The 25919-nt window shown below is 41.8% G+C and overlaps 1 protein-coding gene and 1 long non-coding RNA gene across 8 annotated transcripts in view; one reads left to right on the top strand and one right to left on the bottom strand.

Moving 5' to 3' along the window:
• iqsec1b (IQ motif and Sec7 domain ArfGEF 1b) overlaps nt 1-22110 on the top strand; it is a 199363-nt gene extending 177253 nt beyond the window's left edge. For 5 of the 6 annotated variants that reach the window (XM_067588396.1, XM_067588395.1, XM_067588399.1 and 2 more), the window contains 13 exons: nt 7-286; nt 4075-5336; nt 5953-6114; nt 7744-7866; nt 9395-9561; nt 10047-10186; nt 10815-10844; nt 11015-11140; nt 11236-11335; nt 12652-12813; nt 12958-13134; nt 14623-14672; nt 17295-22110. In XM_067588396.1, the coding sequence (XP_067444497.1) occupies nt 7-286; nt 4075-5336; nt 5953-6114; nt 7744-7866; nt 9395-9561; nt 10047-10186; nt 10815-10844; nt 11015-11140; nt 11236-11335; nt 12652-12813; nt 12958-13134; nt 14623-14672; nt 17295-17849 (3334 nt within the window). In that variant the 3' untranslated portion in view covers nt 17850-22110. The remainder of the gene's footprint in view (nt 1-6; nt 287-4074; nt 5337-5952; nt 6115-7743; nt 7867-9394; nt 9562-10046; nt 10187-10814; nt 10845-11014; nt 11141-11235; nt 11336-12651; nt 12814-12957; nt 13135-14622; nt 14673-17294) is intronic. The other variant, XM_067588400.1, reaches the window with a different exon arrangement.
• LOC137182111 (uncharacterized) lies at nt 182-25715 on the bottom strand. 2 transcript variants are annotated; one of them, XR_010928249.1, is made up of 3 exons: nt 25157-25715; nt 7717-7860; nt 182-271 (listed from the first exon to the last, which is right to left on the bottom strand). It is a non-coding gene; the product is annotated as an uncharacterized lncRNA (long non-coding RNA). The 2 variants fall into 2 exon arrangements; XR_010928250.1 differs by lacking the exons at nt 182-271; nt 7717-7860 and adding exons at nt 7954-8471; nt 9208-9252.
• Between the last annotated feature and the right edge of the window lie 204 nt (nt 25716-25919).

Here is a 25919-nt window from a genome sequence, read left to right as displayed (position 1 = left end):
TTGCAGTGTGGAAGGTGATGCTCCAGGCAGCGAGGTGGGCGCCTCTGTGGACCCCAGCAGCGGCTACAGTTGCGTCCCAGTGACCCACAGTGGTGGGCTCGGCCCCAGCCACCTGGACAACCAGTTCTACGGTCACATCTTGCTGCCCGGCCACCCACGGCCCCGCCGACCTAAGCTCCAGCACTCCCAGTCTATCCTCCGCAAGCAGGCAGAGGAGGAGGCCATCAAGCGGTCCCGCTCACTGTCAGAGAGCTATGAGCTCTCATCAGACCTACAGGACAAGCAGGTGAGGGGGAGGGACACACAAAGACAGGGACAACTTTCATTTGTATGCCTACTATAGGGCTGGATAACATAGTTGAAACAATATCACAATATTAATAAGAAAACATAGTGTTTAAAATCACATGTAAAATTGATGTTCAGTGTATTATACAAAAGTAAAACCTTCAATACCACTTTATTTAAATTTTCAATTTTTTTGGAATCATTAAAGCTGTGCTAATCAATATTTTTATTTGAACAAATAACCATATGTAACATGAAAGGTGACACTTGTAGAGAATTATCATCCAACGGTGTTTTTTCCCCTCAGCTCTACAGTGTATGGGGCGTTTAGGTCATTGTTTTGGTTTTACAGCCCACAACTTAATGGTTTCATTCAGTCTCAGCACTCTTATCAACCCTGTTTCCAGTCGCAGCAGGCAGCTGTTTTCAGCAAAAAAGCTTCAATAAAGCCTCTGTACACCACCTTTCCATCACCAAACAGCAGAGAGACAAAGTTAGCAACTAGCTGGTGAACATAGTGAGCATTTAACAGCTAAAGAGCCAGATGTTTTTCTCAAGAGTTGTTAAAGACCAAAACAGAGCCAAAAGGAGAGTCAGACAGTGTGTGCTGAGTCATACACGGCAGCAAATGAATGTTATTTTTGCCCTGTGTGTGCTGGATGTGTAAATACACAACATTTTGCTAACACATTAGCTATAACATCTTTGTATGGTAATAATACATCAATGCTGTGTTTATAGCTTGTTCCTCTGCTGAGAAGTTGCCAAATAAATCAATTAATGCAGCTTTAATTTTGACAACAGAATTGGGTAAAACATTAACACGGTATGATCACCACTGAACGTCCATAAAGGACAATATTGATTTATCGGCCTGTTCTGACCTAATACACTCTGCAGTGGCTACATTGGAGATTCAAGGAACTGAGTGTCTCAACAGAACAGTAGACAGGGTTTTGTTGCTCTCTGGATCACTTTGCCGCCAATCATTTTGGTTTTTGTACTGTACTGTTTATCATATGCTAACTGTTATCTATCTAGTAGCAAGGAGTCATGGACAAACAAAGGAATTTGGCCACACAAAATCTAGTGATAACTAAATTCAAGGGTAGCTACCCAAACCAGGATATCACAAGACAAATAGACAGTGTTTGTTCTGACCAACAGTGGCATGTGCTAAGGTGAAATGGTGCAAAAGCTTTTCAAACTGCTCTACTGACCAATGCAACCCTTGCATTAAATAATTACAACAAGGACAAGACCACTATTGTGAGCCATGTAGTGTCTTGCATGCATGCATGTCCTGACAAATACATATAATAGCAAACAAACAATTCTTTGTTTAAGTGCTAATACTTTGCTGTTGGACAGAGAGCTGTGTTAAAAGCATCAGAGCAAACATCAGCTGAACTGCAGATGAGGCTCTTGTGGACAAGAGGCAATAAGATAGAGGCAAAAACACCAAGCATGTTTGGTCAGTCTGGTTTCAAATCTTAGTGAGTCCAAGTGTGCTTCAAATATTTATTGTGTTTCCCATTTCCTAAGAAGTACAGTCCTTTTAAGAGTTTGTTTGGCTTGGTTTGAAGAGGTTTTTCTCGTTTGTTGACTGCAAATCCCTCTTGAATTCAGTGGACCGATGTTTATGATAAAATCAGTTGCTTTACTAAATTTGTGTACTTGGCAAGGATATGAATACATTTTTTTGTGAGATAAACTGAACTGAATCAGATTAGACCCCAATTTCAGCTATATCCATGTAATGGGACTGACCCACAGCTAGACCAGATCAAGAGTGGGTTCAGATCAAAGGTATCTTCCTCTTTCTTTCCCAGTTATATATTTATTTTCTATAGTAGCTGCAAAGTAAGGAAAAGCAGCACTGGCAATAGCATGATGCTCCACCAAATAATCAAAAGGCACTGAGTCAACACTTCACAGCTCACAATCCAAACAAATCTGCCTCAAAAAACGCAATTTCTGTGTTGATTATGTCACACCGAATGATCAGAGCTGATAGAGTCGTCTCTCATCCATCTGGATATTATTTGGGACCAGCAGCAATACAACATGACCCTACATGACATGATTTAGAGTGAATATAATTTGTCAAAATGTAACAAAATGCCTTTCTGAATGATCTATTAGCAATAAACAATATAAAACGTCATAAAACAGTCAGTGGTTATTATATCAGCTGTTACTATAAGCTGCTGTCTGGTAAAATCTCTTCATGCCAGTCAAATACAAATCACAAAGTACAGTCTGGTTAGGACTTGTGGCTGTGTCAGCTGCATTTGTGGTTGAAGTACACTGGCCCTCTTGTTAGGTAGTGACAGTTGTAGCCTGTTGGAGTGAGACTCATTGTCATGGTCCATGTTCCTTTTGGCGAGCCACCGTGGCCCATACATGGGGTGGGGAAACATGATTAGTGTCATTCTACACCATGACTCCATACATGGAGAACTGGGTCAATGTGTAAAAGGCACAGGACAGAGAGAAGGAGCTAATGTACTGTAATACAGCACTGGACATTATCTTAATTAGAAGCACATCACTTTAGTTTAATGATCTATTTCTCAGTCATTTCAGTTAAGCGTACACGTGTAATAAACACCTGACTGATTCCTTTCAAATATGTTCATTTTCATCTTTATTTTAATTAGGGATACTGCAGCACCCACTATTAATTATTTTATATTTCAGTACATATTTTATAGTCTTTACTACATCTTAATTTGTGGTCTCTTTATGTCATTTTTTATGTCCAATCGCACTGCAGTCCCCAACTATAATCATATTTTCCTCGAAATCTTGTTTTTGGTAGTTCTTCCAAGAGCAATTCCTCATCATTATTTGGGCCATTACCAGTTTATCTGTCAAACTGGATTCCCATAACAATCCAACATTATCCATCTTTCCTGGGAGTCTATTTGAGTCTAATAAACCCTAAATTCAGGCCATTTTCAAATGCCATCATCACTCCTCTTCTTTTTAAGCCATGACAAAAGCAGATAAGGCAGCAGTATCGTTCTTCATTCCGTCTAATCCATGTTTCAAGGTAATAGCCTTACTTCTCTTGCCATATGAAAACTTGTTTTGTTCCAGAGGTAAAGACAGTTATTTTAAGTGATACTCCAAACAAAAGGTATCTTTTGAGTTGCAAACACTCACTGTTTACAGTTGTGAAAAATGTTTTAAAGATTTTAGTTTGCTACTTCCCATAGGAATGCCTGTGGTTAGCTTGGATCTCTGACAGTGGTTGCCGTTCAAAGCTCCAAGGTAGCATATTTAGCCATATAATACACTGCAAAAGGGATTCAAGACATTTCTATGGATGTTAAATACTTGCCTCAGGAATCCATGAAGATGCCCACAGCAGCTTTGGAACAAACTACAAACCTGTTAACAGCCTGTTAGTCAGGTTTTAAGGGGAATTATGGCTTAGGTCATCACATGACTTGACTTGAGCAAAGTTCCATACCGAGGTCACAAGGTTGATGAAAACTGTGAGATTTGGTTGAAAGTTCTAGAACAATCTAGTAAGTGGACCTACGGTCAGAAACGAACTTTCCCGTTCAATTTTTCAGCCAACTCTGAAGCCTACAGAGAGTGAGCATTTAATTCTATCCTTCAACTGTGATGATATTGATGATTCACTATCACGAGTTGTCCCATGACATCGAACATTTTCAAGGTTGAATTGCAGCCATTGAACTATTTAGACAAAGTTTTCCCAGTTGTGTCTCAGAAGTATTTATAGCACTAACTTTCCCTCTCTTTGTGCAGGTGGAGATGCTAGAGCGTAAATATGGTGGCCGCTTTATAACTCGGCATGCAGCCCGCACCATCCAGACAGCTTTCCGCCAGTACCAGATGAACAAGAACTTTGAGCGTCTTAGAAGTTCTATGTCTGAGAACCGTATGTCCAGACGGATCGTCCTATCCAATATGAGAATGCAGTTTTCCTTCGAAGGACCTGAAAAAGTCCACAGCTCCTACTTCGAGGGAAAGCAGGTCTCGCTAACAGATGATGGCACCAAAATCGGCACACTGGTGCAGTCAGAGCATGGTGAGGAGATGGGGGTACAGGCTAAGACCCCCACGACACAGAGTGACTTCACAGACGCTATCACAGAACTAGAAGATGCCTTCTCTAGGCAGGTCAAATCTCTAGCTGAGTCCATAGATGACGCTCTAAACTGTCGCAGCCTACATGGTGATGATAGCCAGTCTGAGCCAGGTAGAGGCCACCAGGATATGGACAGGGAGGTTAGTTGCCCGGTGAAACCCTCCCACAGCGCCTCAGAACACCGAAAACTAGACGAAATGACAGCATCTTACAGCGATGTCACCCTTTACATCGATGAAGAGGAGCTGTCACCACCCCTGCCTCTGTCTCAGTCTGTAGACCGACCCTCCAGCACAGAATCAGACTTGCGTCAGCGTTCCCTCAACTCCTCCCAGGACTACTGGTCCCTGGCCCATAAGGATGAGAAAGGGGACACGGACACCAGCTGCCGCAGTACACCGTCCCTGGAGTGCCAAGAGCAGCGTTTGCGGGTAGACCACCTACCCTTACTGACCATCGAGCCCCCCAGCGACAGCTCTGTAGAGCTGAGCGATCGCTCTGACCGAAGCTCTTTGAAGAGACAAAACGCCTATGAACGGAGCATCAGCAACCAACAGAGCAGCCCCAAACACATCAGCCACAGCCTGCCACCCCGAGGGCCTTCCAGAGAAGACGACAGCACTCGCCATCGGCCACGACAACTGGAGGCCCACCTGGCCATCAATGGCACTGCAAACCGCCAGAGTAAGTCAGAGTCTGATTTCTCTGATGGTGACAACGACAGCATCAACAGCACATCGAACTCGAACGACACCATCAACTGCAGCTCCGAGTCCTCATCCAGAGACAGTCTGAGGGAGCAGACACTCAGCAAGCAGACGTACCACAAAGAGACTCGCAACAGCTGGGACTCGCCTGCATTCAGCAATGATATCATCCGCAAAAGGCACTACCGCATCGGCCTCAACCTCTTCAACAAGTATGTACACCCCGGTGCATTATGTCCATTAACACACTGCCCACACAGTGCCAGACACATTATTATACAATCCTTGGACCTTTTAACCTCTAAATTACACAATCACATATTACATACCCAATGAGGGGTAGAAGAGACAATGTAAATTAGATCCAGTCCATTACTTATGACTTGGAGAATGTTTTTTGTTGAAGAACCCAGCATGAAGCTCTTATGTACCATAAATATGCAGTGATGATGATTGAAATGCACCTATCTGCCTGTTACACTTCGAATGAAAACAAACCCAGGACTGATTCTGCTCCACTTCATGCAGAGCGGTTCATTTGAGCCTGTGTGATTCCATTTAATCATAGATGATTGTGGATTTGGTTTCTTTCAGAGCCAGCCATTAAGTTCCTTTTAATCATTTGTGATCAACACCGCAGAGGAAAGTGGCTTCCCTCCTCCCTACTCTCAGCCCTCATCTCTTTCCACCACCTCCCTCCCTCCCATCTTCCCTAAATCCTGTCCCTCATCTGACACACATCTGGCCAGGGGCAGAAGTGCAGTGGGATAATCACAGATTTGGATTGTGTCCTCACTCCTTCCCTTTTTGTCTCTCCTGTGTCTCCAGGAAACCAGAAAAAGGCATCCAGTATCTGATAGAGCGAAACTTTGTTCCAGACACTCCGGTGGGTGTGGCCCACTTCCTGCTCCAGAGGAAGGGCTTGAGTAGACAGATGATTGGAGAGTTCCTGGGTAACAGGCAGAAACAGTTCAACCGAGATGTCCTTGAGTGAGTTTTAAGCGATTCGTGTCTATGTACTCTTTGACGCATTTGTTTATGTAGATGGATCATTTTGTCTCAACCCTGAAAACCTCGAGATTCTCAAAACATGCTTTTGATTTAACTTGCCACCTATGCCTTTGCACAGAATTTATTTTTATCTGCCTCCCAGGAATATAAGCATGGAAGATCATTTACTTGCAAATAGGGTTGCCAGTTTGCAATCTACACTTATTCAAACAGTCTTTGGAGTTTCTGAGTACCACCTAATGACCCGAGTTACATCCAGGAAATAAACCGAAATAGAATCCACTCAGGAAATTGTTGTGATGCTCAGATAAACATAAGGACTCCATTTATATTCTACAATCCTTTTATTAGAGAAAGGAAGTCATAAAGATCTCGTATTTTCCAGTAATGATTTTTTGCATCAGTCAAATAGAGCCTCTTCTTTATGCTTTAGACCAGACAGACTTAGAAATACCAAGTAAAAGCTTGTGCTTGAAATACACCAGCTCTATCAGAGCTCATTGAGATGCAGTTGAGGATAAGGCCAGGAAAGGGCCATCAGTGTCAGTTTGAAAGGCATATCGAAAGGGCTTCTGGAGAAGATGTCTATAAATCCTGACATGCAAGGTATCACGGCGTCACAATCCTTACTTCAGCTGAGACAGAAGTGTCAGGACCTTTGTCAGGACCTTAATCTAAGGAGAAGTGTCAACATCTAAATGGAAAAAAACTCCATTGTAAGCATAGGTCCTGTTTTAAAGCTGCATTTATCTATAGTGGGCCAATCACCATTGGGGTTGTTGGAAAGGGGTTGTTTGTAGTGACAAACCTAGAAAGAACTAACACCAAACTCTGCAGTTCCCATCAGCTCTACTGAACATTTCAACATCTCTTAGGTAATTGTTTTTCCTTTTACAGCCTGCAACTTACTGTTGTTGCTTTGTTCAATCTCACTGCTCTCATCAACCTCATTTACAGCAGTAGTCAGCTATTTTTAGCTAAAAAGCTCTGATCACTCTGATACACTACTTGCTCGGCAACAAACTACAGACAATGTTAGCGACTAGCCAGTTAATATAGCGGAGCATTTAGCAGCTAAAGATATAGTTTTCTCTGGGGAGTGAATATTGGGTTTTTCTTCTACCAAGTCGACAAAAAAACTGATTAGTGCTGCTTTAAGTAAATGTATTGGAAGTCAAACTAATCAAGTATCAAAAGTTGAAATAGGCTACAGAAAGTTTCACTGGTGGGGATGAAAGCCTTGGATTTCCACTTCTAGGAAGTTTTTTTTGAGAATGAAGGAAGAAAAAGGGAAAATAAGAAGTCTTCAGGTTGAGAAAATTTACTAAAACTCTTTAGATAATATCTAAAAATGAATTGTGTTATCAAGCTGAAACAGGGCTGTTGTCCTAAAAAATATAGATTTTTGTCATTTGTAGCTGACAGCAGTCATATTTATCTCATGTTGAACGTAAAAATTAGCAAGGAACTTAAGCTGTCAGATTAATGTAGTTTATGCATGAACAAACCTCAAACAATCATATTATTCCTGTTTTAAAGGATCATGTGTATTTTCCTATCCAAACTGATCTTCCCACTTACCACTGCTAACTGTGTGTTTCTCACCAGCTGTGTGGTGGATGAAATGGACTTCTCAGGTATGGAGCTGGATGAGGCACTCAGGAAATTCCAGGCACACATCAGAGTCCAGGGAGAGGCGCAGAAGGTTGAGCGGCTGATAGAGGCCTACAGGTAAAAAATTCCTCTGACAGTTAGGGACACAGTACATGACAGTACCGCTTCCTCTCCCAAACTAGCTTAGACTTAATGATTGCCAGATCATAGAATTGATCACCCCGAGTCATCGTCCCCAGACTGAAGGAATTAAGTGACATTTTTGCAAATAGGGTCTTCTATCAACTGAGACCAACTGAGGAATATTTGACAAGATGGTCATTACTGGGTTCATTGCCTTGTCTAGTATTTACCACCAACACAGTGTGTATGATTAATGGATGTAAAAAAACTAGCTTTGCACCATTTCAAAAACACCATTACCCTCTCTAAAACGGAGGTGACACCAGTGTCTTCCTTTAACACTTGCAGACATAACTACAGCAGTGCAATTTCAAATCCAGACTTTGTTCTATCAGATCATTGCAGAAAATAATTTCAAAAAAATTAGTTCAAAAAGTAGAGAAAACCTCCCTCAGGGCTGCTGACGGATGTTGTTTGTCCCTCGTTTATTTTCTCCAAACGTCTGGTGGGAAGGTGCTCTAATGGCCACAGAGAATTTGCTTCGATCAGCACTGAGCAAGGACGTTTCGGCCTCAGTAAACACTGCAGTCACTGTTACACTGGAGAAATAATGATAACTGATCATCTGGCGCTCGCCTGCAGCCTAGTCCACATATGATCATGAAGTTGCTTATGGTGACACAGAAAGATGTTAAACGGCCTTGTCTGATGGCTGTAGGCGGTACTGACAGTCTTCAATCATACTGGCTCATTTATTTTGAATTGAGACTATGGAGCATTATTTAACTGTGTATGATTACAGCATAGTGTGCAATATCAATATCAATATGGATACCCCTGTCCATAAGTGGAACTAATCACTGACAGGGAAGCTTACTAATTTATTTTGTCTTGAAGGGAAGTCTTTATGAGTAGTCAGATCTAATATTAGCAACATGCTCCAGTATGCCAAGATTTTTTCAAACTTTTAACTTCTCAATTAAACAGAATTTTGAGTTTTCCTGACTTTTGTGCAAGAAAGTACAGAGTATAATACTAGTGCCAGTTTAAAATGTTGGGGGGATATATTTGTGTAAACAGCATCTTAAGCATTTAGCCTCTGGATAGACATTTCCCATGACATCAGTTGACAGACAACAGAGAGCCAGCTTTGATAAGAAACACACTGTCAACTTCCTTGGTGTGCTACTGACTGAAAACAACATGAACAATACAGACCATTTTTCCCTTTGCCTTTAAAACATTAAACATCTGGGAAGACCATTGGAAGCTAGTTAGCCTAGCTTGGTAACATTTGTTTTGACTCCCGCTAGATGTTACTTATTGTTCATATACCATGTGAATCATTCACTGCTCCAGCACACTCAGCACTGTGTTCACCTGCATTATGGAAAGGATTGCGTTAGCCATAAGTAGTCAAAACAAACATCAAGGAGATATGTATTGTATTGATTTCTTAGCAAAACTGAATTTTAATTTCAGTTCGACTTAAAAGTTTCTGTGTTCAACATCCTCTTCACAGCCAACGCTACTGCATCTGCAACCCTGGTGTGGTACGCCAGTTCAGGAACCCAGACACCATCTTCATCCTGGCCTTTGCCATCATCCTCCTTAACACCGACATGTACAGCCCCAACGTCAAGCCTGAGAGGAAGATGAAGCTGGAGGACTTTGTTAAGAACCTTCGAGGTACTTTGTTCTTCTTCCCTGCATCGCATCCGGCTTATTGTCCTTGAGACGTTACTGTGCAGCTCCAAGGATAAATATTCACCTCAAATTGAGTTTTGTCCATGCATTTTGCTTTGATTAATAGCCATGTCCATAAGTTTTTTTTTTTTTTCGTAAGTCATGGCCAAGAAAGCTTTGCTGGTGAGGCAAAGCACTTTTAAGTTGCCCTCAACAGATTTTGAGGGTATTAGCGACGGCTTTGTGGCATAGCTAATTCATTTCTCTGCCTATTGGAGTGCGAGTAATTAAAGTACAGTATTGAGTGGAGGAGAAATGCATGTCCTTAGAGAGCTCTGAAGGACATTTCTGTCTGTTCTGTGTGATATATATGCAGCGCAGCAATATGTAAGCAAATTCTGAGGTTCATCAACTCTCATAAATCTTTGAATTAATCATTAATCCTTCTCTTTTTTTCTCTCTGTCTTTTCTCTCTTATCCTCTGACAGGAGTGGATGATGGGGAGGACATCCCCCGAGAGATGCTGGTAGGGATATATGAGCGGATTCGAAAGCGGGAGCTCAAGACTAATGAAGATCATGTGTCCCAGGTTCAGAAAGTGGAGAAACTTATTGTAGGGAAAAAGCCGGTGAGTTTGAATTCACCATTGGGTTACTTGGAGTATTTCCTCTATCTTCCTCTACACTCAGGAGCTGAATCTAGCAAGAGTGTGCAGAACCAAATTACCCCCTCTGAGCTGTTGCAGAGAGCACTAGCTTATTCATGGCCTACATTCTTGTACATTCATACAAGATTTTTCTTTACTAGAGCATACTTTCTTCACTGTGACACATCAATTCAGGACCAGAGACTTTCATGCTGAATGGCCGTAATATGTCTTTCGCCTCAAGTGCTGGCGATGAAAAGTGCCTTCTGACTGCTTTGTAATAATAACTGAGACAAACAACCTCACACCCAGTGATCTTGAAGGTGTTTACTTGAAATCCCACCTTTCCTTTCAGTCTATTGATTCTCATCCATCATGACCAGAAAGGCTGACACAAACTGGACACACAATGTAGTGAAGGAGGAGGGTATTGAATCCTATGCGGGACACATGCGTGTTTTCCCTGTGACCCAGAAAAGTAGCACTCCTGAATTAAAATTTGGCCCATATTTCTTGTTGAACATTACATAGAATGTCTGTTCTGTGATGATAACAGATCTGATCACTAATCCCTGTAAAATGTCTCCTGTATGTATCTCTCGCTCCACAGATTGGCTCTTTACACCATGGTCTGGGCTGCGTAAGTATTACTCTTTCTGTCATCTATTTGTACAATAACCAGAGGCTCTATGGAACAGATGTAAACACTGCGAAATGTATAAAGTTATATTTTTGCTATTTTGTACATTGAAAGCTTTCTGTGAGACAACAAGAGACTGACTCAGAAATTATGTTGTTTTGTATATGCAGGTACTATCCCTTCCCCACCGGAGGCTGGTCTGTTACTGCAGGCTTTTTGAAGTGCCAGACCCCAACAAACCACAAAAGTTGGGTCTGCACCAAAGAGAGATCTTCCTCTTTAATGACCTGCTAGTGGTACGGCAGTCTTTATTCTTCCAGCACATTGAAAGCCCTCCTGGGAATGTCACTGAAAGAGTCTACAATGCAGTATATTCTGTGTGTTTTCATAGGTTACTAAAATTTTCCAGAAGAAAAAGAACTCTGTGACGTACAGTTTTCGGCAGTCCTTCTCACTTTATGGCATGCAAGTGCTGCTCTTCGAGAATCAGTGTAAGTACCATTGAGACATTTATGTAGGCTTTTGCTCAAGGTGTCAGTATAATTCAAACAAAGTAGTTTGTACAAAGACCACGTCTAAAGGCACAAGTGTTTTGGCTGTTGGGAATGTCCATACTTGAAGGTGGCTTGAGCCCATTTGAACCCTGCCATCATAGAGAGGGGCGCTACACAATGAATTATGAAATGGGTATAGTGGTGCACACTTTTGGACGGTCTCTTTTTGAAGGCAATTGTGGTGTTAACCACAAAAAGCAACAGAAATAGAAAAGAATGGAATAGAATGCCTTTGTCATTGTCATTGCACGGCAGTACAGTGAAATTGAAGGTGCAACTTCCATTACACATTGTACATTCACACATCAGTTCTTGTGTACTTACACCCATATGCACACGTGTATGTACATACTAAGTACTAGTTGCATGCATACACATCAAGTAAAAATAAACTAGCATTGCTAGTAAACTTACAGATATTAACAGACTGTAGCTAGGTTGATAGGTTTATTATTGGATTGGTCAGTATTGCACATAAAACATAAAGATGGTGTGTGTTGGGGGGTTGGTAGGGGGGGAGGGGTCTATGCAGAGCAGAGTTCAGTGCTCTGATGGCTATGGGGTAAAAACTGTCTACAGTGTCTTCGCCGGGTGCTGTAGATGTCCTGCAATGTAGGCAGGTGTGTGTTGGTGATTTTCTGGGCTGATTTGACGACTCTCTGGAGAGACTTCTTGTCAGCCGCAGAACAGCTGGCATACCACACTGAGACGCAGTAGGTGAGTATGCTTTCTGTGGAGCAGTGATAGAAAGACACCAGGAGCTGCTCTGACAGGTTGGTCTACCTCAATGTCCTTAGGAACTAGAGCCACTTCTGTGCCTTTTTCACCAGAGGTGGTGTTGGTTGTCCACATTGAGGTCCTTGGAGATGTGGGTGCCCAGGAATTTGAAGCTGGGCAGTAGTTGTATGAAGAAAGAAAAAAGAGATTTTGACAGAGAAGATCAATCCTGCACACTTCGTCAATCGCTTGGTGAAGTGGCCGTGCTTGTCAGATTGTCGGTTTCATAAAACTACAAAAATTGTTGGACGTAGATTGCCCCTCAACTCAGATGTGGCAAAGGTGTGTTGGGTGAGAAGGGGGGTTCAGATACTGTACAACGATCCTAAAGGCTCCCTGTTTGAAACATACTGACATCTTAATGATAGCAGAAGTTTTGTCTGTTATTGAAACAACTCTAATTTCTGTCAACTCCCCTACTGATCTGTCTGTTTTGTGTGGACACGGATTAAAGTGATGATATCTTTACTCCTTAGATTATCCCAATGGAGTCCGGCTGACCTCAGCCATTCCTGGAGCTGACATCAAAGTCCTCATCAACTTCAATGCTCCCAACCCTCAGGACCGCAAAAAGTTTACTGATGATTTGCGTGAATCTATTGCTGAAGTCCAAGAGATGGAGAAGTACCGAATAGAATGTGAGCAAAAATGATATGTTTTTCTCTAGATATCTATTCTCAACAAGGATAAGCAGACTGTAGTCTCACATCAGTTGAAATATAAAATAATAAAATTAAGAGATCTGTATCAGTGTCAACTTTGTATATGTGTCCCCCACACAGCTGAGCTAGAAAAACAGAAGGGGGTGGTGAGGCCCAGCATGTCCCAGAGTTCGGGGTTAAAGAAGGAAACGGGCAACGGCAACCTGAGTCGAGCAAGCCTCGACGACAGCTATGCCATCGGTGAAGGTTTGAAGAGGAGCGCCCTCAGCAGCTCCCTGCGTGACCTCTCAGATGCAGGTAAAATTAAGGGTTGCCTTGGTAACCCACTTTCTCATGTCTCATCCCTCTGCTAAACAAAGTAGAGCGTGTACCCAAGCTGGATGCTGGCATGATACTATTCACTCCTGGATGTTAATTGATTTGGAAACTTTGAAAAAGCTTTCTGTTCCTGTACAGTTTTGATTTGGGTGGTAGCCACTGCAACTGACTTACCAATGCAGAGTCTCTTAAGAGAAAACTTTCCCTTGAGCGGTGAAGCCAGTGAAGCAAGGAGATAAGAGATGGGTGTGTTTGCTAATGGGCCCAGGTGTAATTTACTGGAGGCCATCAACTAATAATCCTGCATCACCGGTGGGGGAGGAGGCAGAGCTATGTAGGTCACTGTGATCAATTTGAGCGTCTTAGCAGTAAGAGGAATTAATGTGGTGTGGTTGATTCAGACGGAGCTTCGACAGTTGCCTCCATACTACAGAGCTGCTCTGCACAAACCTAACTCAGTGACCTCAACACTAGGTTCAGACTAATTAAGCAACATCAGAGAGAAGAGCGCTTTTTTTTGTTGTTGTTCTTGTTTTTTCAATCAGTGCTTTTGAAGATTTTTGAGAGACAGCCCGTTTTAATAGCAGTTTTACGGAGCCCAAAAGTTGGATATTTTTGAGACATATATTTTTCTCAGGAGATGTTTGTGAATCACTCCGTATCACTAAAATTAAAACATTTGCAACATTTGCAGTTCACTTTGGTTCACATGACTCAAATTAATACCACTTCCTTTACCCTCAAAAGGGAACTCTACCAATTTTACACATAAGTTTACACAAGTTCAATTTACCAGGCATGGGGTTGTACAATGTCTTCTGGGACTCTGAAAATAACTCTGATGATGTCATCAGGGTAATCTTATCTTAGGTTTAGAGACTACATTTTTAATAGAAAGCCTGGGTTAAAAACAGAAGGTGTGGAGCTTGAAAGATGTTTGAAAGATGGCATTGATAAGGCAGGCAAAGATGCTGCAGATTGCATTATGGGAAATGTAGAATCCAGTGGTTTTGGACCTTTACCACTACTAAGTTTTAAAAATCTGGATATCGCGGTCTCTATTACTTCAATTCTGACCATACTTCCTTTAATCTGTATCTTGTGACTCCCTCAACTTCATGGAAGTGCAATACTAAATTGCTGGAGTCCCCTTTAATACAGCCAACTTTGATTGCAAGTATTTTACTAAAGGTCTCCTGCCAGCTGTACCTTAAGTTGCTGTAGACACCTGAAGAAATCTCCTGGTGGCTGATTTTGTTGTGGAGTTGTTAGAGCAGTGACTGGCTTCTCCCCTTCCCTTTAGTCCCCGATAGCCTCCCCCTGCCATACTGAGAGTCTGCTGCTAGCTAAACCTGTGCCACCTTCGTCACCGTAGGGTGCTAGCTCCCCCCCCATACACAGAAGGGATATACACCTCCACGTCTTAACCGGGCGTGTCTAATCTGTCATGTTACATGTTCTGGGCAGGCAAGCGTGGGAGACGCAGCAGTGCAGGATCACTAGACAGCAATATGGAAGTAAGTAGGATGCAACTGATGCTGAGCTGTCCTCTGACTTTATGTTGTTCACTCTGAACACGCAAGTCTCTGTGTTTATGTTTCTTTGTAGTTTGACAAGCTATTTTCTGTTTTGGTGGTGTTTTTTGTTGTGAGCACCTTGTTTGCCGTGCATGCATGGGGCTGAACGGGAATGACCCGCTGTGGCTGACACATGTTAACCCTTCATGTACACAGCATGACACGACTAATAATACTCCTGACTCACATTCGGCCTGCTGTGTTAAACTTCCCTTTGAGTCCTCCTGTCATGTGTAGTGGGTTAGTTTTTAGCCATTTCCTGAATTTTGTCCTTTGTTCACTCGAAGTGGACCTGGCCGTGCTCTGTCAGTTGCTACTGCATGCTCTCACAGTTTGCAGTGATCGACTCTAAACACTACTCTCTGTCACTGACCCCTGGCCTTGACGTTAAGTTCTCCCCCTTCCATTTTTGTCTTTATACTTAGCTAGCAATGTATTGCAGCGAAAAGGTCCATACCATGAATGAACAGATCTTAAACTGTTAATTCATAACATTCATTCAACATATTTTTTTGTTTGCGGCTAACTGAATTAGCTTGATTTGACTGTGAATAATTTGACACGAGCCTGAAGTTTTCAGTTGACGTTTATCTGGAGCTGTTGTCAGAGCAATAAGACCTTAAAGGTGCAGTGTGTAGAATTTAGTGGCATCTAGCAGAACGGACTTGGCAGAAATTGAATTTAATATTCATAGTTATATTTTAATTAATTCATAATCATTTTAATTAGTGTATGATCACCTGACAATAAGAATCGTTGTGTTTTTGTTACCTTAGAATGAGTCCTTTATATCTACAGAGGGAGTGGGTCCTCTTCCAGAGAGCCCACCATGTTGCACCACCATGTTACTACAGTGGCCCAGAACGGACAAACCAAACACTGGATTTTTTTTGCGAGTTTCACAGCCACCATAGGTTTTCCTGCACGCTGGGGGGGGGGGGGGGGGGGGGGGGGGCAGCGGGAGAGGGGGGCTAGATGCCACCTCACCGCTAGATACCACTAAATCCTACACACTACACCTTTAAAGGAAAAGCCTGGCATTATTCTATATTTTACTTGTTGTCTACAAATCCCATTAGTTTCCATTGAAGATGAAAATTTACAAAGTCACAAATCCATCCATTTTTTTTAAAAAGGCTCAGTAATTTCCGGAAACATACAGTCTCCTCTAGCTTATTGAAAAATCATCAAGATTTGTGTAATTATCTCAGCAAAATTAAGCTATTTGTTAGATGGCTAGCATCATGTTAGCCTTAGACTCGTTTAGCCACGTAAGAAGAAGAACAAGGCTCTGGTCCCAGTGTCATCCAGCTTTTCAGACCAGGTCAGGTCATTTATCAATATTCAATTTGTGCTCCATATTGGTTTTGGTCAGAAAACCTATCAAGGGTTTTTCTCATTTAACTTTTTACCAATTACTGCTGTTCTGGCCGCAAGACGCTAACACTATGTAGAATTTTCACCGACTGCTATGAAAAGCTACATAAATATGAACATTTAACTCGTGTATCGATAAATTATACTCTAATCCTTTTGGTCATTGTGGTTCCTTGAAAAACTGTCACAGAAATAACCCAAATATTATACCATACAGCTGAATCCAGAAAACATTATGTCCAAATTCATCGCAGAGGTCAGACTGCTTTATCAATTATGCAAAAAGATTTATAAAAAGAGATAATCACATCATAACTCAAGACTTTGAATCTTTTAGACTTATTACGTCATTGGTGAATAGTTTAATTTGCATGTCATGCATGGCTCTGAAAGATCTGCTTCATTTCTTCTAACACAAACATTTGTTTTGATGTTATTCTGTGTTACTGTGCTTTGAGTCCTTATAAAGTATTCCTATGAAGGTTTTGTTTGTCCGGCTAAGTGGGAATTTAGAAACATCAAAACATCAGTTAAGTCAGTGCACTCACAGCGAACATGAATTTGTCAGTAGAAAAGGCTAATACATACAGATGTGTGTACTCTATACAGGCTGCAACCTCCAAACTTGGGGCATATAAAAATGAAAGAGGATACTGTAACCTTGGGAACCAGATATAATAGTGACAGAAAACTCAACAGTGTCTGCAGTCAAGAGAGGGAATCTGAAGACTTAGAAGCTGTCTGTGTGTTCATGACAGTGCAGATGCTGCAGGCTCTGACAAGCTCAGCAAGCTGAGCCTCCAAACCATTTAGGGTGAGTCAACCGTGAGATGTTAGCATGGATAGACAAACAAAGGCAGTCAACCAGGAAAAAGAAATGGAGACACTTTTTCCACGAGGCAACAAAAGCCAATCGTGTGAGATTTGTGATCAGCTATAGCTGGTCATGCAGTCGGTGCTGCTGTGTGAGGAATTCAACAAGCCTGTGCACACTGCAGAAGCCAAAACCACTGTGTCTCCACATCCACTCTTTTCTGTGTAGAATTTACAAAATTTGAACCCGTAGCAAGTATACTTTCACTTTATCTGTTGCACCTCACCGGACGGCGTCAGTATAATATCTGCAGGTTGAAGCACACTTTCTTCTGTTTGTCTGGCATGATCTGACTGTCCTCTCTCCTGCAGGGGTCCATCATTAGCAGTCCTCACATGCGGCGGAGAACTCCCTCCAGCCGAGACTGCCCGTCGCGCCACAGCGGCCAGTCTCTGCCCAACTCCTCCTCACTTCTGGGTTCTCTGTTCGGCACCAGGCGGGTGAAGTCTCCCAGCCCCACCCCTCAGACCCCACACCCTACCCTCATCTCCCACACCCCGCATCCCACCAACCTGCACCACACAGCCCGGGTGGAGACGGACGCTCCCGTCACCATGCACCCGCACCACGCCCAGTTCTGCCACATGACCCAGAACCCCCCGCCTTACCACCACCACCACCACTACCACCCGCCGGCCCACTTGCAGCACCCGCCGCACCAGTACCACCCGCCCCCTTCTCACGGCCAGCAGCCCCCGTTCCCACCTCACTCTCACACGCAGCACAGCCACGGGAGCCACCCGACCCACCCGGCACACTCCTCCCACCCGACGCACGGCCCTCACCACCACGGCCCGCCGTCAGCGCCGTCCCAGGCCCCCGGCAGCACCAAGCCCAAGCACAGCGGCATCAGTACGGTGGTGTGAGGAGCGAGGGAGCCTCTCTCCGGGCTCACTGACTGAACTTTGATTTTACTCCGAGGCTCTCAGCTGATGATACGGTCGCACTGTGCATCGCTGGTCTGCTTCTCCAGGGAGATGTGAAGCTAGACGAGATTGTGTGCCTCCTTCAGCGTTTTTTTTTTTCTTAGAGGGCAGTTTATTCAACACAGTTCTTTTCCGGTTGCTCATTTCAGATCATAATTCATGCCTCAGGAGCAACAGACGACAACGCAAGAGCATGCACAAAGACCACACCTACTGTTTCTCCTCAGTAAATTAAAGGAACATGATCAAATATCTCGCTTACTAGTACTTTACAGAAGAAGTAAATAGTAATCTCGACTTTAATGTCTACAAAGTGATTTTAACTAGGATGGTTTGGCTGAACAGACAGACAGACAGACAGACGGTCAGCCTCAGCAGTAGCTGTACGAGTATTTAATGTAGCGGTAGCTCACAGTGCACTGTGATATCTCTGTTAGCAGTGATAAATGTGCCAATTATCGAAGCATTTACTAATTTAGTCACAAAAATTGCTTTATGTATATTGTGCATAGTATTTTGTAAAATAATATCAACTGTTATAATTATTATTACAGAACAAATGGCATCAATTACAAATCTCAGTATTATACTCGCACATAGGGGCCGTAGTTTCACTGTTAAGAGACCAATCAAAGCTTTCATTAGGCAACGCAGTACACTGGAATACTACTGTAGACGGTTGCCTTTGAGTTAGAACTCTGTTAAGATCGCTGAAGGCCGGCGAAGACCTGCACAACGGCCTGCGTATACCTTCATCCACTTACACTCGTCATCGGTTCACAGTCGCGTCTCTGTCTCCGCCGTGGAAAAAGTAGCCACGGCGAGCTGCTGAGCAAAACAGATTCATCCGAATGTCCGCCCCCTTCAGTACTAAGCTGCTCGTCCGCTCGTCATTTTATTTTTCTAACTACTTTTTCAGAGTCTAATAAACATTATCAAATGCTTTGTATGTTGTCCTGCAGCCTGGTAGGATTCTACAAGCCCGATCCGCAGGAGGAGGAAGTGTATTTTTTTTTTTTTGTTTGTGGGAAGTGGAAGGAGTCGAAACTGTGCAGAAGGGAAACAGCAACATGACTGTCCAAGTGTCTCTCCTGACGTGGAAGCTCTCAGCTGGCTGAGTGTGCCCTGTCCTCTCTTTCGGTTTCACCGTGCGACTCTCTTGAGCAGCGAGAGTGTGCGCGGTGCAGTGCTGTTTACTCCCTCCATCTGACTTTTTTTTTTCCCCTCAGAGCCGCACGGACGAACACAGTATAAAAATCAATAATTATCATTCTGTGACGGCGTCGGCGCTCTCATGCTTCACTCACCGCAAATTTTATATCAATCATCATTCTAGACATATTATAGGACGGCTGGTTGTACCTCCCAGCCATCCTGTGCACACAGTATCTGTGGTGTGTGTTAGAGTGGAGGCAGGGGGGGGGGGGGGGGGGCTGGTGTGCTGGAGCATATTTTCTGTTGCGGGGTGCAGCAATAGATATGGCACTTGTTCTACTTAGTTGATATCAGTGGCAGAAGTTAGTCTGTATCTGCTTAAAGACTATGAGATGGATTTTTTTTTTTTTACTTGTATGTGCAATATGTATTTACTTTTTTGTCCAAGAGCAATCGCAATCTGGTGGTTATTCTGTTTCGTTAGTTCTGTTAGGTTTTTTTTTTTCTCCTCCCAACGTCCTATGTCATTTCTTCCTATATTTCCCATATTTCAGTGAAGTGCAAGTATCCACATGGATTTGGAGGGACTGGACCTTTCGCATTTATAAAGAATGTCAAAGTAAAATAATTGCATGTAACAATGTATTATGAGGCTATTTTCTAACTATTGTGTATTCCCAAACTATATCAGTGTTACAGTCGACAGTTGTTGAAAATGAATGGTAGAATAGCTTTGACTTCTTCAATTACAGCTAACTGAAGTCACCCATGTATTTGTGTCAATCCAAAGGATAACCAAATCTGTATCGCTTCCTGATCCACATACAGTAGTTTATCAGATCTTAGTTGAAGCTGGATGGAATCGCGGCTATGAGAGGAAAATGTCTTTGTGTGATAATGGACAGACGGCGATGAGAACAGCGAATGGAACTCTATCTCCATATTTATCATATGTCTCTGTCAATGGCTCACACATTACTGTTGACAAGTGAGTAGATCAGTATTCTTAAATACTTATTTCCCAAGGTTCCAGTTTTCAAGGTACCACTTTTTAATAATACACCTTTTATAAAGAGTTTATCAATTGTAACTTATAGCTTAACTGATGGCTATTAAATAATTTACTAATGGTTTATGTATTAGTAAAAAGCCACTAATATGAACTTTTGAGTTGCCAAGTTCTGAGAATCTTCTAGGCAACAAAGTTATAAATGTTACGTAGTCATTAAAATTGTATTTCCAATCATCCATCAAGTCTGCAGTTGTAAAGCTGGTGGCAGTGACGTTCAAAGAAGCTTATCAATGTGCTCGCAAAGGTAGTGAAGAAGAAGACTGAGGGCCGGCGAACATCTATGCTCGCTTGGCTTTGGAAATGTTCAAAGAGAAAGAGACAATGCGATGAGTGCTTTTGACATTATGATGAGAAACACAGGATCTTTAAGTGGTCAGACAATAAAAATGGAGCGTAGCATAGATACTATTTGACACAGCACAATTATTTATTGAGTGTGGTTGTTGTTTAGGCTGCAGAATACGTTTTTTTTTTACTAAGAAGAGATGTGTCAGGATCTGGGTGGATTACTACCTCTGCTAAACAGTTTCCTGTGCTATGAGAGGATACTGGGAGAGGAAGACCGGCCAAAGACATTTTTCACAACCTGGCAACCCGAATGTTGTTCTTATTAATGATTTATGCAATCTATAAAGCATTAGTAGAGTATTTAATAACCATTAATGAAGCTATTAGTTGTAACCTGTAAATCATTTATAAAGCATGCCTTATTATAAAGTGGTACTAAAATATTTCTCATGATCCAGGCTCTATGTACTGTAGGCTACTCTAAAATATTATTTATGTTAGAATGTTTGGCTCTGGTATATTAAGAAATACAGCGCCTACAGCATTTCATCCAGCATAGTTTATATTCTGCAGAGTCAGGAAAGTGCCAATATAACATGGTCATAACATTTTAAATCAGTTTTACACCAGGTACATTGGGGACCAGTTTGAATTGACCCACCATTACCACCACATCTGACTAATCACAACTTCTCTCTCCAGACTTCTGATCTACTTGTTATGGAACAATGTGAAAGAAACCAGCCAAGAAGAAACTTAGCTTTATTCAATATTGATGGTTCTCCATAATATAATAAAGTGTTGTCAGTCACCACCCTCCAGTTCCTTCAGAAGACTGATCTATTATAAAAAACCTGTCCAGATTCCGTGTGAGGTGCTTTGTTGCATGCCATTGATGCCTACCGTTTTCTTTTTTTCTTTTCTTTCTGTCTTTTTTTTTTTTTTTAAGTGTTATTCTATTGAGCAGCAGGCTTGAATAGACCCTAAATGTTTCAGTGTAGCTTTGATTTCTCCGATTGATGCTTGTTTACATTTATATGATTTCTGGCCTGCTAGTGTGTCTCTTCATTTAAAGCTGTGTCATTCTTCTCCAGCATGCATTTCACCTGTATTTCTGTTGTACAGTATAAAGACATGGCAGTATACTGCTGAGTGTAAATAGCAAATCCATCTAGGGAAATCTAATGTAACTTGATGAAGTAAAAAAGGGTCTGAAAGGGAGGAAACATTTCAAGGGTTTGGTGGGTAGTAAAGAGAGGAGAAATAAGAAACATATGTAAATAGTCTGTAAATTATTATTATTATTATTATTATTATTATTATTATTATTATTATTATTACTACTACTACTCAATGTCTGCAGTTACATTGAAGGTGCATTCCTGCTCCCCTCTGATCTTTACATAATCATCAAACTGCTTCTCTCTGCCTCGGACAGGACTGAATTATCATAGGATCTAGAGACGAACAGCCAACTGTTACACAGTTAATATGCTTCTGACTTATTTCCTGAGATGCTCCTGTTCTCTCACACTCACAGCCCACTTTTGAAGTCAAAGGGAAGGCAGGAGTGCTCTTATTTTATTATGCATTCTGTTTCTAAGTAGACAAAAACCCTATTGATGTAAAACTAGTACTGTGACGATGTTGAGAACGCAAAATAAAACAATATACTGTAAAACCTGAGCTGCGTCTGAGTGTCTCTGCTTTGTAGGAGAATGCTTTTTGCTATTGACTGACTGAGTGGACTGGGACTCTTGGGCTACTGTAGGTGGTTCTAGAGTTCTAGAGCAACACTTACATGGGTTTTACTCCCTAAAAACATAAGTGGTCCTGAAGTCCTAGAACCATATTTATATAGGTTTTACTACAAGGTCCTAGAGTCTTAGAACCACACTTATGTAACTTTTACTACATAAAAAGTTTAAGTGGTCCTGGAGTCCTTGGACTGCACTATATAGTGCTTTATTTCCTTAGTGGGACGAAATGCTTTGCAGTGCCTTTGCTTGGCTGTCACATGCAATTTGGGCTTCAGTGATGCTCAAGTACAGGATGAGCCGAGGTTCAAACCACCGACTCTGTGATTACTGGACCACATGAGCCACAGCCACCAGGATAGAACTAGACTAGGACAGTAGGTTTAGGTCTGCTAGGAGTAGGTCTGACCTACGTATATCACACTATGCAACCAGTTTCAGTTTTTGGATTCAGCACAATCTGAAGTAGTTTCTGTCTTTTTTTATTTATTTTTTTTGGTTATGGTTATTCCTCCAGTGAATTACAGTAATGTAAATGGATGCAATGTCCCCAAAAGCATGGCTGCAGCCTACATTTTAGAAATCCCCAGGTCATGAGACCATGGTCCCCCAAAGCAATCTCATCCTTCTAAGAAATGCTTGAAAATCCAAACAAACATTCAGAAAACTTTCTATATATTTTTTTTTCAATTCACTGAATTGATCACTTGTACTTTCTATCGATTTTATCTCCCAGTATTATTAATAATAGGACCAGAACCAGGAATGTATTTTTGTTGGAGAAACACAAAATCTATTTAGTTTACCTTTTACTTAGTTGATTCATTTAGTTTGTTATTGCCTTAAAAGTCAATGTAAAAGATTCAGTCAAAAAAAATCAGCCTTCAAAACCTTGAGTGGAAACCCACACCCTCAAACTCAATATTTCTAGTTCATCGACAGACTCTCTGTATATTTGTAGTCTCCAAGCCCAATGTGAAACAACCCTACAGACATCACCATGACATCACCAGGGATAATTCTTCAGGCTTGACCAAGTTCTTCCAGAGTCACAGAAGACATTATACAGCTGCTTTCACAGGCTGAGTACAGCTAACCATGACTCGTAAATAGACAATTTATGAGTGAAATTGGTGTAATTCCCCTTTACAACCCCCACATTCTCAGGAACACTGAGGACATGACCTCTGTGTCCTCAGTACTAGCTAATAGCCCTGTCCAGAAGTGATACAAACACATTTGTATTTTACTCCTCCCTTAGCTATTCATCAACACAGAGGCCTTCTGTAGGGACACTGGGGCATTTGTATGAACTTGAACAAAATGCTCTGGGAGTTTTAACTGCTGATGAAGGTCATAACAGCAGTACACCAATTATTTTCTTAGTCCTGCACAACAAACATGCCTGGCTGCCCGCCTGACTGTGGCAGGTGGTCTGAGTGACAGTTTGCCCTGTTTGTCTGTCCGGCCCTTGAGGTTGTGGAGCTAAAAATAGATCCCAGCATTGAGGGCCACATCCTCAGAGTCAGCATGACAACGTCATCATGCGGCTGGGAAGGACTGAGCGCAGGGCTTTGTTTCCTTTGCCAGCAAAGGATGCTTTGCACTATAGAACTGAACATTCAGTGATAATTACACAGAGCTGCTGTTTTCTATTATTTCTGTTTGTAGACAGCCTGATGTTTTCATTTGTATTTACAGCTTTTTAATGTTTTTTATTGGTTGCTGAAATTAGTCTACATATTTTACACAAAATAAACTAACTTCTCCCTCATTTTGATACAATTTTCATTTAGTTTGCCTTCACAGTTTAATAGTTTCTTTGTACATTGCGCCTCCAAGTGGTAGGATCGCGGCGTTGCTATGCTATGTTCAGGTGCTGTTGGAAATATCGCAACAGCAAAGCGAGCATAAATGACATAAACGACCTGCTAGGACACCTGGGGTTTTCTGTGATCCCCAACAATTAGACAGGGTTACCACTGCGGTCATGTATATATATAAATATATATATAGTGGTGGCTGGTGACTCAAAAAATGGGGAGGACAGGAGGAAAACCAATGTGGAATCTTACAACAAACTGCATCAAACTACATCATTGTCCCACCCGATGAAATCGGAGGGGTGGGGGGCAATTTTATATGCCAATAAAACAATTTACTTTCAAAAACAAAAAACCCCTGAGTGGTGAAAAGGCTGCTTCTTTAAAGACATTTAGCATATACATATTGTTTCTAAACAAAGAAGTGCTCGTTTTAGCCCTGGAGTGGTTCAGGATGTGTCATTTTACCAACAAAGTGAAATTCAGATTTATAGTATTGTTGTACTGTGACAACAAATTTATGTTCTCATCAAAAACAGACAACATATCACATGATTTACACGTGTTTCCACATGTATTTTCTTAGTATACAGAAATATATAAAGTAGCACAAAGCTTGTAATCTGATACAGGTACAGATCAGTGCTGAATACAAGAAAGATTAAACACTAAAAACATTCACAGATCTAAAAGTGTAGGTTCACATCAGAAAGTATTAATGCATGTATCAAATACATGACTTACATATATCTATATGTACAATATATAAAATATAGTCTACAAAGCTGACATGTTAACACTTGTTATTCTAGTTACTTTAAGCTATTACTCAATATAGACCCAGCATAAAAACGATCAATGATGAAATTGTCACAACAAGCAGACCTCCTGCACACTCGTTCACTAATCACACAACATCAACAGGTGACTGAACAACCACTCAGTTAAAAAATGGATCAATTCCAAATGAATGAGTGAGTCCAGGCAGCTCACTGGAACTTCAACAAGCAAACTACCTACAGCACATTACATGATCTCTGCTGCATTCTTGTGAAGGAAATAAATTCACACAACAGCCACAGAGACATTTAACCATCAGAGATGAAATTAGCGATCAAGGAGACAGAGAGAGAGAAGCTGTATCTGACTCACGTTATCTGACGTCTTCTTCTTTCTTTCATGGAGATGAAGTATACATGTCATAGCGTCCATTTGTAGCTGTTGGTCATCTTATTTGTTAGTTAACAGACCTTTGTGGCTGCTGCTTAATCAGTCTGATATCAGTAGCAACAATGACAAACAAGCTAACTCTCCTGGTTGTTTCTCTGGTTGCTTCTCTTTCCAGCCTCCCCGGTGGCTTCCTGCCGCTGCTGCGCCGCACTGTCCAATCCATTCTCACCGTTAGTTTTACAACAGTCCTTAACAGTCCTTCCATGGATGTATAAAGAGTCCTTCAGGCTGCTACAACAAGGTAACCGTTGCGTTGGCTAACGCAAGGCGCTATCTACTGCTAGTTATCCACTGTGCTACTCTGCCTTACAGTGGAGAGAATTGAAGATGAAATCTGGAAACTATCATTGGACCAACGCAATGTCAATATTGCATTCTGGTTGTTGATTGGTGAGGAAGGACATCCTCCCTTAGAGCGTCATTTTACGTGTCATGGCCAATCACAGATCAGCATGAAAAAAAATGAAGTACATTAAATTGATGTAAGAGATCCCGCCCTGCGGAGGACAGCAGGCACACGCCCTCCTCTGTCCCCCACTCCCCCTCCACTGCCCCCCACCACCACTTCACACACACTGATCTTTCTCCCCCTGCCTGCAGGTGTCGCTGTTGAAGCATTTTAATCAGAATTTCAATAATGGATTTTTTCCAAAGAAGAGAGAAAAAATATTTTATAAATAATCCT

The sequence above is a fragment of the Thunnus thynnus genome, chromosome 4 (genome assembly GCF_963924715.1).
Source record: "Thunnus thynnus chromosome 4, fThuThy2.1, whole genome shotgun sequence".
Classification (NCBI taxonomy): Eukaryota; Metazoa; Chordata; class Actinopteri; order Scombriformes; family Scombridae; genus Thunnus; species Thunnus thynnus.
Note: the sequence above shows the minus strand (reverse complement) of the source record. Positions and strands in the feature narration are given on the sequence as shown.